Source organism: Anser anser (assembly GCF_964211835.1).
Source record: "Anser anser genome assembly, chromosome: 3".
NCBI classification, from domain to species: domain Eukaryota; kingdom Metazoa; phylum Chordata; class Aves; order Anseriformes; family Anatidae; genus Anser; species Anser anser.
The window spans coordinates 102,815,762-102,831,302 of NC_139722.1; the positions used below are offsets into that span (position 1 = coordinate 102,815,762).

At 40.8% G+C, this 15,541-nt stretch overlaps 1 protein-coding gene across 4 annotated transcripts in view; it reads left to right on the forward strand.

The window, feature by feature from the left end:
- PTPN14 (protein tyrosine phosphatase non-receptor type 14) overlaps positions 1 to 15,541 on the forward strand; it is a 116,436-nt gene that overhangs the window by 91,888 nt on the left and 9,007 nt on the right. For all 4 annotated transcript variants that reach the window (XM_083831996.1, XM_083831995.1, XM_083831997.1 and 1 more), the window contains 6 exons: positions 782 to 2,271; positions 4,355 to 4,498; positions 5,535 to 5,753; positions 9,683 to 9,811; positions 10,806 to 11,040; positions 11,633 to 11,796. In XM_083831996.1, the coding sequence (XP_083688122.1) occupies positions 782 to 2,271; positions 4,355 to 4,498; positions 5,535 to 5,753; positions 9,683 to 9,811; positions 10,806 to 11,040; positions 11,633 to 11,796 (2,381 nt within the window). The remainder of the gene's footprint in view (positions 1 to 781; positions 2,272 to 4,354; positions 4,499 to 5,534; positions 5,754 to 9,682; positions 9,812 to 10,805; positions 11,041 to 11,632; positions 11,797 to 15,541) is intronic.

The window sequence follows — 15,541 nt, forward strand, 5'->3', positions numbered from 1 at the left end:
TGGCTACTGCTATTTTACTGCTAAGTAGAGCCTATCAAAGGGGAGGTTTGATTTTAATTTTAGATGAACTGTAAAGTTCCTTCGTTTTTACCACAGATTTCTCAGTGTTGTTGAAAAACTAATTTCAGAGATTTGGGAGCTACTACTTGTTTCTTACAAGGTTTTTGACATGGACAGTCTTGCAGTAAATTTGTGATGCAGGACATCATCTTTAACATCTTGATTCCCTCTCAGATATTCTTAGCAGAACTATTTTTTTTGCATATTTTTTCCTTAGTCTTGATACCTCTGTACTTCCAATCCTCAAAAACTGTTGATTCGTATGAAGCAGGATTTCCAGTTTCATTCTCAGACACTATGTTGAGTAATGGAGAGCAGTGCATCAGCAGAAAAGATAATTTTAAGGATTACCATAGGCTAGCAGCACTGGATTTGTAAGGTGGTAGCATCAGCAGTGAATCCTTCCAAGATACTGAGAGAGGTGTCATCCCTTTTCTTCCTTGCCACCCCAGGCGTGCAAAAAAAAAAAAAAAATCTCTTTCTCATTTCATGTCTCCCACAGGGATCTGAGCTACTGTATTTTGCTAACTGTTATGGGGATAGTTTTGCTTTAGTTTTATTTCGGTGACTCAAGGATGCTCCCAAGACCAAATGTTCCCTACAGTTGTACACACTGAGCTCCCTCTCTAATCGTTGGTACAGACTGCAGTTGAGGTGTTGATAACATTGAATGAGTCCTTGTATGTTAAATTGTCAACATCTTTATCTCTGCTCTACACAGACAGCATTTTCCATGGAAATGAAGAAGCTTTCTACTGTAGGTCTCAGACCAGCTTGGACAGGTGTCCGGTGGACTTCAGCTACTTGAATGGTAATGGACCCAATGGGAGCGTGTGCAGTGCACACAGCATGAACTCCCTCAATCGCTCACAGAACTTCATCCAGGCATCCCCAATGTCCTCAAATCTGAGCATCCCTGGAAGTGACATCATGAGAGCAGACTACATCCCCAGCCACAGGCATAGTGCAATCATAGTGCCATCCTACCGGCCAACTCCGGATTATGAAACCGTCATGAGGCAAATGAAGAGGGGGGTGATCCAGATGGATAGCCAAAGTCAGTCTTTGAGAAATCTCAACATTGGAAACACGCATGCGTATAACCAGCCAGAAGACCTAGTTTACAGCCAGCCTGAGATTCGAGAGAGGCATCTTTACACAGTTACTTACGGGCCCCAGGGTGGAGGCTATAATAAGCCTGTTGCCCCGTCTGACCAAATGACCCCTAATAATGCTGTGCAAAATAAGACAGCAGCCAGTGCCATATCACACACAGTCAGCACGCCAGAACTGGCTAACATGCAGCTACAGAGCAACCAGAATTACAACACTGCTCATATGTTAAAGAACTATCTCTTCAGGCCCCCGCCTCCGTACCCACGCCCACGTCCCGCCACTAGTACACCTGACCTGGCAAGCCACCGGCACAAGTACGTCAGCGGGAGCAGCCCCGACCTGGTCACACGCAAAGTCCAGCTCTCAGTGAAGACGTTCCAAGAGGACAGCTCGCCGGTTGTCCGGCAGTCACTTCAGGAGGTCAGCGAGCCCCTCATGGCAGTGAAACATCATGCAGCTGTGAACAAGCGCCATAGCTTGGAGGTCATCAGCAACATGGTACGTGGTATAGAAGCCATGGCACTAAAAACTTTAAACGCCCCTCTGCCGCGCAGGAACACTTTGCGGGAGCAGGTGCAGCCAGAAGAGTCGGTTCAGATGGGGCACGAAGTTCAGCAGGTTCCTCATTACCATCACAAAAAGACATTCTCTGATGCCACGATGCTGATACACAGCAGCGAAAGCGAAGAGGAAGAAGAAACCACAGAATCTGTGTCACAGATAACAGCCCTCCATGAGAACATGGAGTACAGTGCTCAGCTGCAAGCTGCCTTGGCTAGAATACCAAACAAACCTCCTCCAGAATACCCTGGGCCTCGTAAAAGTGTCAGCAATGGAGCCCTGAGGCAGGACCATGTTAGCATTTCTGTGGCCGTAGCCAGGGCCAAGGCCATGAGGCCAGGGCCTTCCAAGGCCATTAGTGTATCTCGGACTGATCAAGTGGCAATAAATGGGTCTTCGCTCGGGCCCTCTATCTCAGAGCCTGACCTCACAAGTGTGAAGGAGAGGGTCAAGAAAGAACCTGTCAAAGAAAGGCCTGTGTCTGAAATGTTTTCTATTGAGGACAGCATTATAGAGAGAGAAATCATGATGAGGGTAAGTGCCTTCCTTTGTTGCTAGAGCTTCTTGAAAACCGGTAATCATACAGGGCTGCTTACATCCAAAAAAGCTGTTGGAGTGGTAAACTATGGGGACCTGGTAAACTATGTAAACTATATGCTGGCCACAGGAGGTGGCAGGGCAATGAGGAGGTGTTCAAGTATGAAAAATAGTCCTTTTGAACAGGCAATGAATTTAGAATAAAGTGTGCGTATACAAAGATTTAAATGCCACTGCATGCAATGGGAGAAAAGAGGGGTGCTTAAATTTCAATGACTTTGTAGACGTGATGTTACGTTCTGGGAAGTGCAGTTGCAGTCACAGAAAGCAAAGTGATTCAATCTTTCAGAAATGGGGCCATAAACAATTCCCAAAACAAATAAATGAAGCATCCAAGTGGAGCAGGAAAGAGTTTAGAATATGCTAGATTAGTAACTAGTTAGATTTACATACTACTACTGTATATTCAAAGAAATTTTCTAAATTTATGTATAATGCTTCTTACTCATTAGTGATTCTTACATTGATGTAATGAGTAGGAATTAAACTTGGGCCACTACATTGTATCATGCAAACTGAGTTTACTCCATACAGAGTCTTAAACTTCAAAAATAAAACAGATACCTGAATATAAAACATAACATTTCATGAATGAATACTGCAGACGTTGGTGTAACAAGTGTATATAGGCTCTTTTGACCTTCTGGGGATATAAAACATATTGAGAAGCAGGAACGCAGTGGATATTTGGATACAAATGAAGGTGAGAAGAGAGCTTAGAGGTGTTGTTTGAGTGCTCCTTTGAATAATCATGCTGATCAGCCTTTGGTCAAGAGGTATTTTTGTTGATGTCATACTTGAAGTAAATGGGTGGTCTTAGCATTAAGCTTTTAAGGTGGTTTCAGCCCAGTTCGGGTGTCTAAAGGCATGCAAACCTTCCCTTCTTCTAGGAATTACGTATTACATTAATACTGGTTTGAAGACCTTAATCGTTTAAACGCAGGCTTTTTTATCTTAGCTTGTAAATATTAATAAAACATCCCCAAATAAAGGAAAAAATACTTGCGTTTTCCTCCTTCCTGGTAGTCTAGTAAGAAAAGAAAGCAGCGTTTTGGGATTTTGTTTTGCCTTTTTGTTTTTGTTTAGTGCTCTGGAGGAAACCAGTGGTGGTGAAGTCATGCCATTTACATATGTCTGAGGGTATTCAGGTTCAGCAGTGTGTTTCCACACTAAACTTGGCCCGTGTGGTGACCACAGCTTTCGTATGCATGCTGAGAACCCGGCTTCCTTGTGCTCATGTCTCCGTCCAAGTCTGACAGGAAGAACTGTAAAGGAAATGCAGTAAAATATTCCTGCTTGGACTCTTTCGGGAGGTTGTCTGTCTTCTTTCTCAATGTTTCAGCTCCCAGTGGCATAAGGAGGGCAGCAGGATGAGTTTAAAATTCATACTCGGGTTCTCCGTGCGGCAGCATAATATGATGCATGAATATGTTAAACAATATCCCTCACTGTCTGCTGCTGCATTGTTTCAAGGATTTGTGAGCTCAATTTTTAGTGCAAAATATATCACGGGTGCTATTTGAATCGCCATAATAACTGAGTACATCAGAAGGCTTCTCATTTTAAATATTAACATCACAGAAGAGAAGAAACTATCCTGTGTTTTTCTGTTTGTTGTAATAGATTGAAATTATTGCTCTTTAAAAGATGCCCCAGGTATCTTGGCTACAGCAGAGCTACTTTAACGTAACAGGGTGATGCGTTTCGTGTCCTACGTTCAGAATAATGTTTGCAGAAAAATGCTCAAGATTGTGTTTGTATGTCTTTTGATGGCATGTAAACTGTGTTATATGCTGGGATTGCTTCTTTGAAATTAAAATTTTCTGCTCATGTAGGAGCAGGCCTTTGAGGAATAACAGGAAGAATAGAGGTTGTATTTGAATTTACGATGCTAATGGTGATCATCTGCATTCCTTGGCCAGAGAGTTGCAGATTTTGGAGATTAAAAAAACATTCCAGCATTTTACTGGCATTATAAATAATCACACAGAGATGAAAACGTGCCTTTTCTTGCCAAAAGAATCTAGAAAAGCAGAAGATGGCAGGCCTGGAGGCCCAGAAGAGGCCCTTGATGTTGGCAGCACTGAACGGACTCTCAGTTGCTAGGGTTCCAGTGCCGGAGGATAGCCAGGATGAAGCATCCAAGATGCCAATGGACGAGAGGGTAAGATGGAGGCTCATAAAATGCTGTTTGTTCCCTTTGTTCCCAGCAGCACAAAGTTTCTAAAAATATTAAAAATTGATTTAAAATTTGAAACGGTTTCTCGTAACTGTTTTCAGAGCAGTTAATGTCAAAGGTCTGCAGTTACCACTGGTGCATCTCCAGATGCTAGGTGTTAAATATCTTCAGTGCTTACTGAAGTTGGTGGAAGTTGTTGAGGCTGTTTACCATTTCACATGACCAATCAACGTCATATAAAATCAAGTTGTAAATCTAATCTTTTGCACATTTTTTACTTGATCAAGGAGTCTTTTTATCGTCCTTGCAATCTCCATGCTCTGATACAACTAACAAGTTCAGTTAATATCTCTAACTGGATTAAAAAAAAATCTTCTGTCTCCTAATGTTTGCACATGCGGGTGTGTTCATGTAAATGGAATTTTGGAAATTAAAAACGGTTGCTGCTGTTAGGATTTGAGAGACATTTGCTAAGAATATTTCTTTCTGTCTTTTTGATGTGAATTTTGCAGCCTTATCTTGTTGCCTGGCATGCAGATGACAGAACTTAACCTCAGTTTGCATGTATGCAGGATTTTGTTCAACCACAGAAACTGCATACATGCAAGTTACGCAGTATTTTGAAAATGTGGATTGCATCATGCTTCTCAGTGTGATCTACTTCATAAAAAGAAATCTGCAATATTCTCATAAATATCTATTGTGGAGAGATAGCATACAAATTCATACTGAATAGTATTGTATTTAGCATGTTTTTCCTTTTTGTGGTACTGGCCTTAAAAATATGGAGGTGCAATAATAATAATAATAAAAAAAAAAAGTAAAATTTACTTGTGGTTTTATTTGGTAGAAATAGAGAAAGTCATGTTTCCTTAGATAAATGTGACTGAAAAAAGAGAAGTGAGAGAATACTATGTTTTGTATTCTTTAAAGAGATTCAGAGATCTGATGAACAGGTCTAGTAGTACATCTTATTCCTGGAAGAGTTAATTGATTGATGTTACTTTCTGTTAAATCAAAGTGCAAGAACCTGAAGAGGAAGCTGGAAGAGGGGATGGTGTTTACAGAATATGAGCAGATTCCAAAGAAGAAGGCAGATGGGATCTTCACCACTGCTGCCTTGCCTGAAAACACGGAGCGCAACCGCATCAGGGAGGTCGTTCCTTATGAGGAGAACCGAGTAGAGCTGGTGCCGACCAAAGAAAATAACACAGGCTACATCAATGCTTCACACATAAAGGTAAAAAAGCTTTCTTGGGCTTTGTATTGCAAATTAAGGTATGTTGGAACTTTGTTTCTGGATGTACAGCAGCATTTTCCATAGTTCTGGAACTTAAAAATGTAACTTGGTCAAAACAGGGTGCGTCATTGTACCTTCATGTCAACACAGGCATCTGTAAAGTCCCATATCAATTAACATGCATGAGTTGATTAATTTGCTAGAGACTTGGAATTCATTTTAGAGAGGCATCTTTATGTTCATCTCTGCCAACTTGGGGAATGTCTCTGTTGGCTAATGTAGAAAGAGATGCTGCATTTCTTAACACTCGTGAAAATAAGTTAGATCTGCCCCACTACCTGCAATGTAATATAGTTGTCAGGAATGTGTACTTGAAAGAAAAAGCAGCGAAGTACAGAGCAAGGAGATGTTACTGTCAGAGGGGAGTACATTCAGAGTTTCCAGGAGTGGAAGCTTTCAAGAGAGAAACAGCTGCAGGCAAACTTTGTGTATTCAGTCTGTACATGTTCTGACCGATCGGTCCCAATAACCTTGCAGGCCACAGCAGCCCCTTTCTTTCCTAGATGGAAAGATCCCTGCAACAGACAAGTATGGCCCAGAAGTAATACTGTATCAGCTTTGAGTGAAATATTTTTTCTGTTTACTAGCATGTAGGTTATGATTTTCTAAAAATCGGGGATGTAGTTTCATATGCATAGCTCCATGTCCAAAGAAAACATATGCAGTTATGAGTAATCCATATTCACATAGATATTGCAATTGTATAGATCAGTAATTGATTTCTGCCTCTTTCATTGTGAGTTGAATTTTATATATTTTTATATATATGTGTGTGTGTATATATATACACACACACATATATATATGTATACTTTTGCAGTGATAAAGAGAGCACTTCATTAATGAACTTCCCTATATTTCTGCTAGGGTACTGCATTAGATTTCTATGTTTCAAAGTAAGATGTTGTCAAGATACTTCAGATTTCTTCCTGTTAATTCAATGTGGAAATAATTTAAGCCATGATATGACTTAGTTATGAACATGACCAGTTTTAAGTGAACTGTCTTGCAGTGGCTGCAGATGCTTGGTTTTTCTTTACAAATAGTTATTGGAAGCGTAAAATTTCTTGCTGTTTTTTGCTCTATCCTGAGAGAACTAACAGCACTTGTCTCCCTCAGATGACGGATTCTCTTGTTATCAGGGAGGGCTGTCTGCTTTATTTCCTTGTCAAAATCCAAATTATAAAGAAATAACTCAAAAATAATAAATAAAACATCCTGTTAAATTGATATTTTACTGGAGTAAAAGCCCTTTAAAAGTTTAAAGAGAATTGCTGGCCTCTTTGCTTGTGATTTACAGTGCTAAATTGTGTTGATTCAAAACAATTTCTGAACCAGGATCCTGTCTGGCTATCACTTCTCTGCCATAGCCTGGGAGGTAGCAGATACTGCGTTTTTGCATAATCAGGCATTGCTGTGATGATGGATTTCTGAGCCCAAAATGTTTCTCATACTTTGTGGGAGGACGAAAAAAGAGATTGCTAACATAAATTATGCCCACAAGCCAGTACTAGCCAGAAAAAGAATTTTCCCTGGCCAGTTCTGAGTGTGCATTTCACCTTCTGTGTCAGTGTTGGACACGCACTCGGTTCACATTCACAGAGCACCCAGGAACACGCACAAATATTTTAGCGCATGACAGCGGTCCTTGCCAGCATTTTTCTCTTGCACTCCAAGTGGCGCTTACTGAAGCCAAGCAGATGTTCTTTTGCTTAGAAGGTGAAATTGCATCTGCGAAATTTACCTCGGTGTCACAGTGTGTGTGTGTTTGCAGCCCAATATTCAATTTTTAATATCCTGCAGTCAGGGCATTAGAATGCAGTAAACATTCCAGGCATCACATTCCCTCCAGACTATTTATGGGCCTTTCATTTCGTGTGCCAGGAGGCTGGATATTTGGACCAGAAGTCAGGAGACAAAGAAAACTCCTATATCATCCTGATAAGATCCATGCCTGGAAGATTCCAGCTCCCACCGCTCAGTCTGCGAGCCCTACAGTTCTTCAGTGTTTATCTGCTTATTTACCATTGACCTTTGCTGTTAAGACACCGAGATCATTGCCTACACCAAAGATGCCAATCATAATTACATTTTTGGATTAAGCAAAAAGTTCTTAAGACTCTTTCATCATATTGTTTGGGTCAGGCCCGTACTAACTGAAAGGCCTCAGTAATTCTCTACCAGTGCTCGTGACTGTGGACCAATATGCAAGTGCAAGAGCAGAGCAAGATGCAGATTAGTGCTGTGCTGCCTGTGTTTCCATCTAGTACAAGAACGTGAGGGACTTGCCTGCATTGGCCTTGCAGCTTTTAACTGTCAGTCACAAAGGAGACTGATGCATAGTATGAAATAAGAAAATGAGCTAGGTGTACAGGATTGAAAACTGTTTCCAGTGCAGTAAGAAATTTGTTACCATACAAACACCATGTTAGCTATAGGTATAAAAACCCAAGCAATTCAGCTTCATGAACAGCTGTTTGAATAACAAATTTGATTGCATTTCTGAAAATGTATTCAAAGACCTGTACCTCAAATGTAGTATATGCTTAAACCTGTCAGAGTTATTGATTTCTCCTTGTAGCATTGTCCGCCAGCACCTTGATATTTATGGACGTGTCAGCACTTCAGTTGTAAATCTCTTTCTCTGGGATTTATAACTCTGTTGTGAGAAGTGGCTCTGGGCTGACATGTAGAATTAGAAGGTCTTAGTCTGCGAAAGAAAAATGTTTAAACTTTTTCAAAATAATTAGTTCAGCTGTCTGGTTTTTGTCTGTTTTGTTATTTTTTTTCCTCACTGTTAAGAACATTCTTAAATGAGATCTAGTAGCTCTAAGAGTGGTTTGGCTCTTTTGACCTAAAACTTTGCTTAAAAAAAAAAAAGTTGTATAAACTTTACCTGATGTATAGCAAATAATCAGTGATAATATTTTTTTACACACAAAAGTGATTTCTGTGCTTTAAAAATGATTTAATTAGTCATGTAGAAAAATAATGATATAGGATGTGGTTGCTAATTCAGTTACATATTGTGAAACAGACTTACGTGACTCCAGCTTTAGATAATTTTAAATCTCACATGGCATTTGAAACCCATTTAATGTGCTGGATTTACTATATAAGTAGATGGTGGATTCTGAAATGAAAACCCAAGATGAGCGAGGAATAGAAACTTGAAACGGTGCCTGTCTTGATCTAATCACTAGCTGGGCCTCTCTGTCTTTTGTGTTACGTACAGTGTGTGGGCATAACTGCATCAATTTTGGGCTTTGGCCACATCTTCAATAGTGATCGGTGCAGTAAGAGTCTATTAAAGAAAATATTTTTTCCCTGACTGGAAAACTGTTGAGAGAGGCCCTAAATAGTTGGAGGCCTTTACTTTTCCTAGCGCAAAATGTCATTTGCAGTCAGGCTTTCTACACTACTAAGAGTTAATTTGCAGCAATGCAATGCCTTTAAATGCATATAGACGCTTCCTCTGGTGCTCAGTTCTTTTTTTGTCATGGGTTTGTCACAAAGCCCAGGGCAGTCAGTCAGCTGCTTATTTGTACTTAAGCCATCTCAGAAACAGGGCCTCGATACTTTTTTTTCATCTGTATGATCCAGATGCAATGGCAATAAAAACGGGTGACATTTTGCTCAAAGCTTTGTTTATGGGCATCAAGAAAGGACTTGGAAACACCAAAGATTGTGTTTTGTCAGATTTGCTCTTACCAAAAGGGTGGTTCATGTTCAAAATTTTAAACAACAGTGTAAGAACAAAGTAGGTTTCATTGTGGTCCCTTTTGTTTAAAGGGCAGTTCTGGCACAAACACTGCGGAGAACTTGGGCACTGACTATATTTTATTTATTTTTTTTTTTCTTACTCCCAGGTTACTGTAGGTGGAGAAGAGTGGCACTACATTGCTACCCAAGGACCTCTGCCACACACATGCCATGACTTCTGGCAGATGGTGTGGGAACAGGGGGTGAATGTTATAGCCATGGTCACAGCTGAAGAGGTATGTAAAATCACGGAGCACAGTTCGTTCTGATGTGAGTGAGTCTCCTGTTATCATCACTTCCCACTTCAGTAACCTGTTTTTCTGTCAACAGCCCTTTTTCCTCTCATTCTCTTTGATGAGCATATGCCCGTACTGCTATAATGCTATATTTTGTAACTCTCTAATATTCAGTTTGGCAAGTACTGAAGTGAAGCAACCAGAACACCCCCTTCCCCCTGCTTCACTCCGCTTTGGCCAAACAAAACAAAGATGTTTCCATTGGAATGTGAGAGTGCTGAACTGCTCCTGGTTAAAATGACACAGACTTCCACCCTGTCCAAGGCCAATTCTGCATACCGTCGCTCTTATCAGCTGAAAAGAGACTAGAAGCTGCTGTTTCCGTAGAAGTGTCCGTGTAAAAAATAAATAAAATCTTTTTATTCTTATGCCAAGCAAAACAGCTATTTCTGTTGTAATCCAAGAACTATGTGCTTGGATTTCTTTGTTATAAAATCTGACACACGTTGCTAACTAACTCTGCATTCAGCTTTACGCCTGGTTGCTTTCAACAAGCACAGGGGAGTCCCATACTACATCAAGTCCCTGTCCAGTTCCCAGGGCTGATGAACAGCAGATACTTTCAGAAGTTACTGTAGGGAATCTCTTTCAAGTGAAAGGAAAGACGTGCCCAGGAGGAGAATATTTCCTGGGATGCTGTAGGCAGTAGCTGGCTTTTGCCCTGAGACAAGAGTTTGTTCTTCACACGTTTCTAATATATCTGCTCTACCTATGTAAACATTTTCTAAGTGTGAAAACTGGGAATAAGAAATATTATGTTACTGAGAATTTTAACAGATACTTTCTTTACTTCATGGGATGCTCCTTGCTCTTCCAGTAGTTTGAAATGTGAAAACTTGTCCTATAGGAAGAGTTTTATGCTCTCTATTTGTAGAGAATTATAACTGCAGCAGCTAACTACTACTTTTCTTTCTTTTATTTCTGTGTGATAAAGGAGGGAGGAAGAAGTAAGAGTCATCGTTATTGGCCTAAACTGGGCTCTAAGCACAGCTCAGCCACTTACGGGAAGTTCAAGGTGACAACTAAGTTCCGCACAGACTCCGGCTGCTACGCGACCACTGGTCTGAAGGTCAAGCATCTTCTCTCTGGGCAGGAGAGGACAGTGTGGCATTTGCAGTATACTGACTGGCCAGACCATGGTTGTCCAGAAGAAGTCCAAGGGTTTTTATGTAAGAATTCTTTAACTTGCGTGATAAAAGACATCAAACAAGAGATTGCTCACATTGGATTCAGCTCACTGCACCTAGTTAGAGCTGATACTGATAGCAAATATTTATTGCTTTGGCAAACAGAGGCCTTAACTAAGTCAGATGTTACTGTGATTTGGAGAAAGAAGTAGGATTCAAGAGGTAGGAGCTGAGGTGGTTGAGGATCTTGGTCCTGAAAGATGTGACATAACAGGAGGAAAAATCAGAGTCAGGAACAGTGTTGTTTTGATCCTGTTAATAGCAGGAATTGCTGTAAGTAATGTCTGGTATCATCTGTTTAGGAGACCTGGAGATTTGCAGAGGTAAAAATGGTATTTAATTTTTAAAAGGTGCAGTTTAATTTAAAGGAGCAGACTCCCAAGTAATAATTGACAACCAACTGGTACTTGCTGGATTCAGGACTGTTCAGTACGCCCTGGCCAAAAAAATTAGTATGTTGTAAAAAATGTAAATTCTTGCCATTTTGACAAAGAATGACTTTTCCTTTTTTTTTTTTCCCCAATTTTTACGTTTAGACGTATAGATGTTTGCAACTTTGTGTTTTACCCTGCAGCTTACTTGGAGGAGATACAGTCAGTGCGTCGCCATACCAACAGCGTGCTGGACAGCAGCAACAACTGCAACCCTCCCATCGTGGTTCACTGCAGCGCGGGGGTAGGAAGGACCGGCGTGGTTATCCTAACAGAACTGATGATTGGGTGCTTGGAGCACAATGAAGTAAGCAAGCTGCTTTTTCTCAGTGCAAACCTTGAGCTCATTCCTTGACTGACTAGCTACCTTTTGAGGTTAAAATTAAAAGGCATTGAAATGCTTCCTTTCTAGTACTTTTGTGAAACAAGGGCCTTAACATAACAGGCAGAGATTTACCATTACAGAAAGTACTTCTTCTGGTTTGCTGTTGGGTTGATGTTACGCATTTTTGTTAATATTATTTTAATAGATTAAAAATTAAGGCTTTTTTATGTCTTTTAAGAGTTTAGTCTAATTTGTACCTGTTTTTAATTAACAGTCCAGATACAGACAGTATGCTCGCAAGAAGAGTCTGACAGTTTAAAGTACAATGTCAGCTTCCATCCTCTTCCAACTAATGCTTCCTGCTGTATAAACTCACTCTTCAGACTCCTTCCTTTCTCTTGTATTGTCTGTAATCTCATGTGGAACAAAACTTGGCGGTGCCTTAAGAAAAAGGTGTACATGTTGGGAATAGATCTTTAAGAGTAGCAGCTGATATAAAACTAGTAATGTAGTCTGAGGCAATGTTAAAAATAAGAGCACTGGGAGAGCAACCATGTGTAGGTGCTTGCTTTTCAACTGTGTCTTTTGTCATTGGAGACCTGTCCAGGAAAAACATTACATCTTGAATAACAACATGCCACACAGTTACAACATACGGAAAACAGCTATTGAAACGGGGGATTTCTATTGCCAGAGGAACTGCTCAGAGACCAAAACCAAAGAATAGAGCTAAGAATACAGCAGGAGTGACGCACTGACACTTATCTGCCCTTCCCAATAATCATCCAGTAGATGAGCTGCTTGTAGACTGTATGTGCAGGCCCGAAATGCTCAGCGACCTTCTGTGTTACCATGCAGTTATAGATTGGAGCCTTCCTGTGCAAGGTGCCATGTGATGTGCTCCTGGCTCGTTCCAAAATCAAATCCTAAAGGAGACAAGTTGGTACTTAATTGCTTTTTTTTTTGAAAAGTTGCACTTTCCTGTTCACTATTCTTAAAAAAGTGATGCAAGAAGTTGCCTTGTTCTTCTCTGCTCTCTGTCACCCTCCAGCAGCTCACAGTTCTTGTAGTTACAAGATCACCTAGAGATCATGGGCTCATTTCAGCCACAACGAACCTCCTGCAACTTCATTTGGGCTTCTGTAGTAGCTGGCCTCTAGATCTATGTCACAATCCCCACTGTTTTTTGGGGAAAGGGACAAGAAGGAACTGGCCTGGACAGAAAGAAGCCACACGTATGTGCTTTGGGAGCTCTGCAGCCTTCTTATGTCAGCAGCTGTTTAATAACTGCTCCTGTGTGAGGCAGTGGTTCTGAGTGTTCAAGACCACTTGACTTACTTCCATAGGCACTGGGGTCTGGAACTGACTTCTGTTGTGCACATAGCAGCAATGAAACCTCTGCACCCCAGAGGAAATCTGGATGGTTGTAAGAGCCAGACCTGAACCGTCTGTGAACAAGTTTAGCTGGGTCAGCTTTACGGTAACCTCTGAATGCTAATGGTGTGCCAGGAACACGTGCTAAACAGTTGTGCAACACGTTTCGGCCACCTGAGTTTGTCTGCGGTTTACAGAAGTCACCTCTTCGGCCAAGAATAGCCAAATAGCAAGTGAAGATAAAGGAGGTACCTCGACTTCTGAGCATGGGGTTGAGCCTTGATGTTCAGAAGAATTTCCATCAACTTCAGTAGGAGCTGATGGTGGTGCTCAATAATAAGGGATTTCTCTGATGTCTCTTAATTAAAGCATTCTTTTGTCTTGATTAATGGTGGAGATCATCAGTAATATTAAAGACAATTTGCCTTAAGGGCTTTGTTGCTCTAGATCATACTAAGTTAATATTTTTGGTTTGTTAAAACCTAATTAAAAAAAAGATTAAAAGTCTTATTATTTCATTATTAGTTGAGCAGTGTGTTTTCAGCTTGTGACAGATATTGCATTCTGGATAGAGGCTTCCTTTTCATGAAGCATTTTTACTGGTTTATTTTGAAGTAGATTTGATTATTTTTTTTCTGAAATCAAGTGGCTTATTACTTTAAAAGCTTTAGTCTTATGAATTGGTTGATTTTTTCAGAAGCGTCCTAGTGAGGAGACATATTAATGTTAACATTTTAGTGGAGGAGAAAAAAGGAGAAGGAGATTGAAAATCCCTGTACAGACCATCTTGGAAAGTGTACAGGAATACTCAAACACAATCTCTTGATTTCTGAGTGTTCAGGTTTAGTTGAAAAGCTGTTTTTGATCAACTGCTGTACAACTTCAGTCACTGTAACTTGTGGGCACTTGCTGTTCGAGTCTGAAGCTGTGTATCTCATTGCAGGGATAGATTTTCAGTAGCTTGCCATATGGTAAGAAATACAGTAAGTCACATCATTACATCCTTACTTCTCTAGTCATGTAGAAGGAAGCAATTGAGCTTGTTGTGCTCTGCTGACTTCTAGTTCAGACTTGGCACTGGGACGTGAACTCATGATCACACTTTCAAGTGCATCTTCATAGGAGAGATTTTTACTTTGGGAATCAGAAATTAACGTTTCTGTTCTTTTTGCAAGTGCCACCTTAGCAAAGCATTGCCTGTCTTTTGTTGACACGTGTTTTGTTGAAGGTGATTTTAAAGGTTCTGCTTGCCTGAAATAAAATGCTAAGGTGAATACAAATAGTGAGGTCAAACAGACAGGACGGGCTTTTCTTTCATTTCTGAGAGTAAAGGAAGCCTCATCGGTTACAAGGAGGCGCATGGAGTCACTGATCACGGTGTGCTACAAGCCAAGTAAAAATCAGCAAACTGTCAAACACCGAACCACTGAGGTGGTGATGTGGTTGTGCAGGTCGAAGCTGGTCTGTGTCTTTGTTGTAGTTACTCAGCTGAGATCGAGTTCTGCATGACTTTGCTCAGCAAGGACCGAATGGCTTTCGTAAGCTTCTGATTCCACAGGGAGGCTTTCTCTGTTTGTAAGTGAAAAGAGCTTATGCTTGCCTTTGTACCTGCTGAAAATAATATGACATTACTCATCCCAGCTTACAAATCTTTATGCTTGTTGACTCTCTAGAGCTGTTCTTCTGTAACAGATTGTTTGGGGATGTGGCAGAATATCTAACCTCGCTTTCAGAAAGTGATGGTGTATGAGTTAGGGCCTGTTTACAAAGAATGGAGATTCTGAGCTTTATACAAATGGACAGAAATGGATATGCAGCATGATTTTTATTTTAAACTTTCCAGAAAATTTCTACTGTGTGTGCAAGCAGAGTCTGTGCTCAGTTTCACCTCCAGTGGCTAGCAGAAATCTTGATTTGTTTCTCTGTCCTTTTGTCCAGGCATTGTACTTGAAACACTCTTCATTGCAGCCAGAATTTGCTTGCCAAGCTCCTTTGTGTGTGTCTGGAATGGCAAGCTGGCATTGCAAAGAGCGCGTTGTGTAGCCTGATCGAGTAACTATTCCTCAGTTTGTGTCTTGCAGCACTTACGGACTTCCTTCAACAGGAGCGTGTATCCCAGTACTTGCATTTAGTGCTGCAATAGAAAACAGAAAATCCCCCATTTTGGGTCATGCTGCATACACATTCTTTGAATTTGAGCCTGGTAGGCTGAGCTTCATGGCTCAGTGACTTCGGAATAGCTCCTAGTGTACCTGTTGTAACAGCTGAGACACGGTAACATCACAGTGCTTTTGCTCCCTAAATGCTGGAGATAGGATGGTAATACCTCGTGAGTGTTCCAGCAAATTCTAAC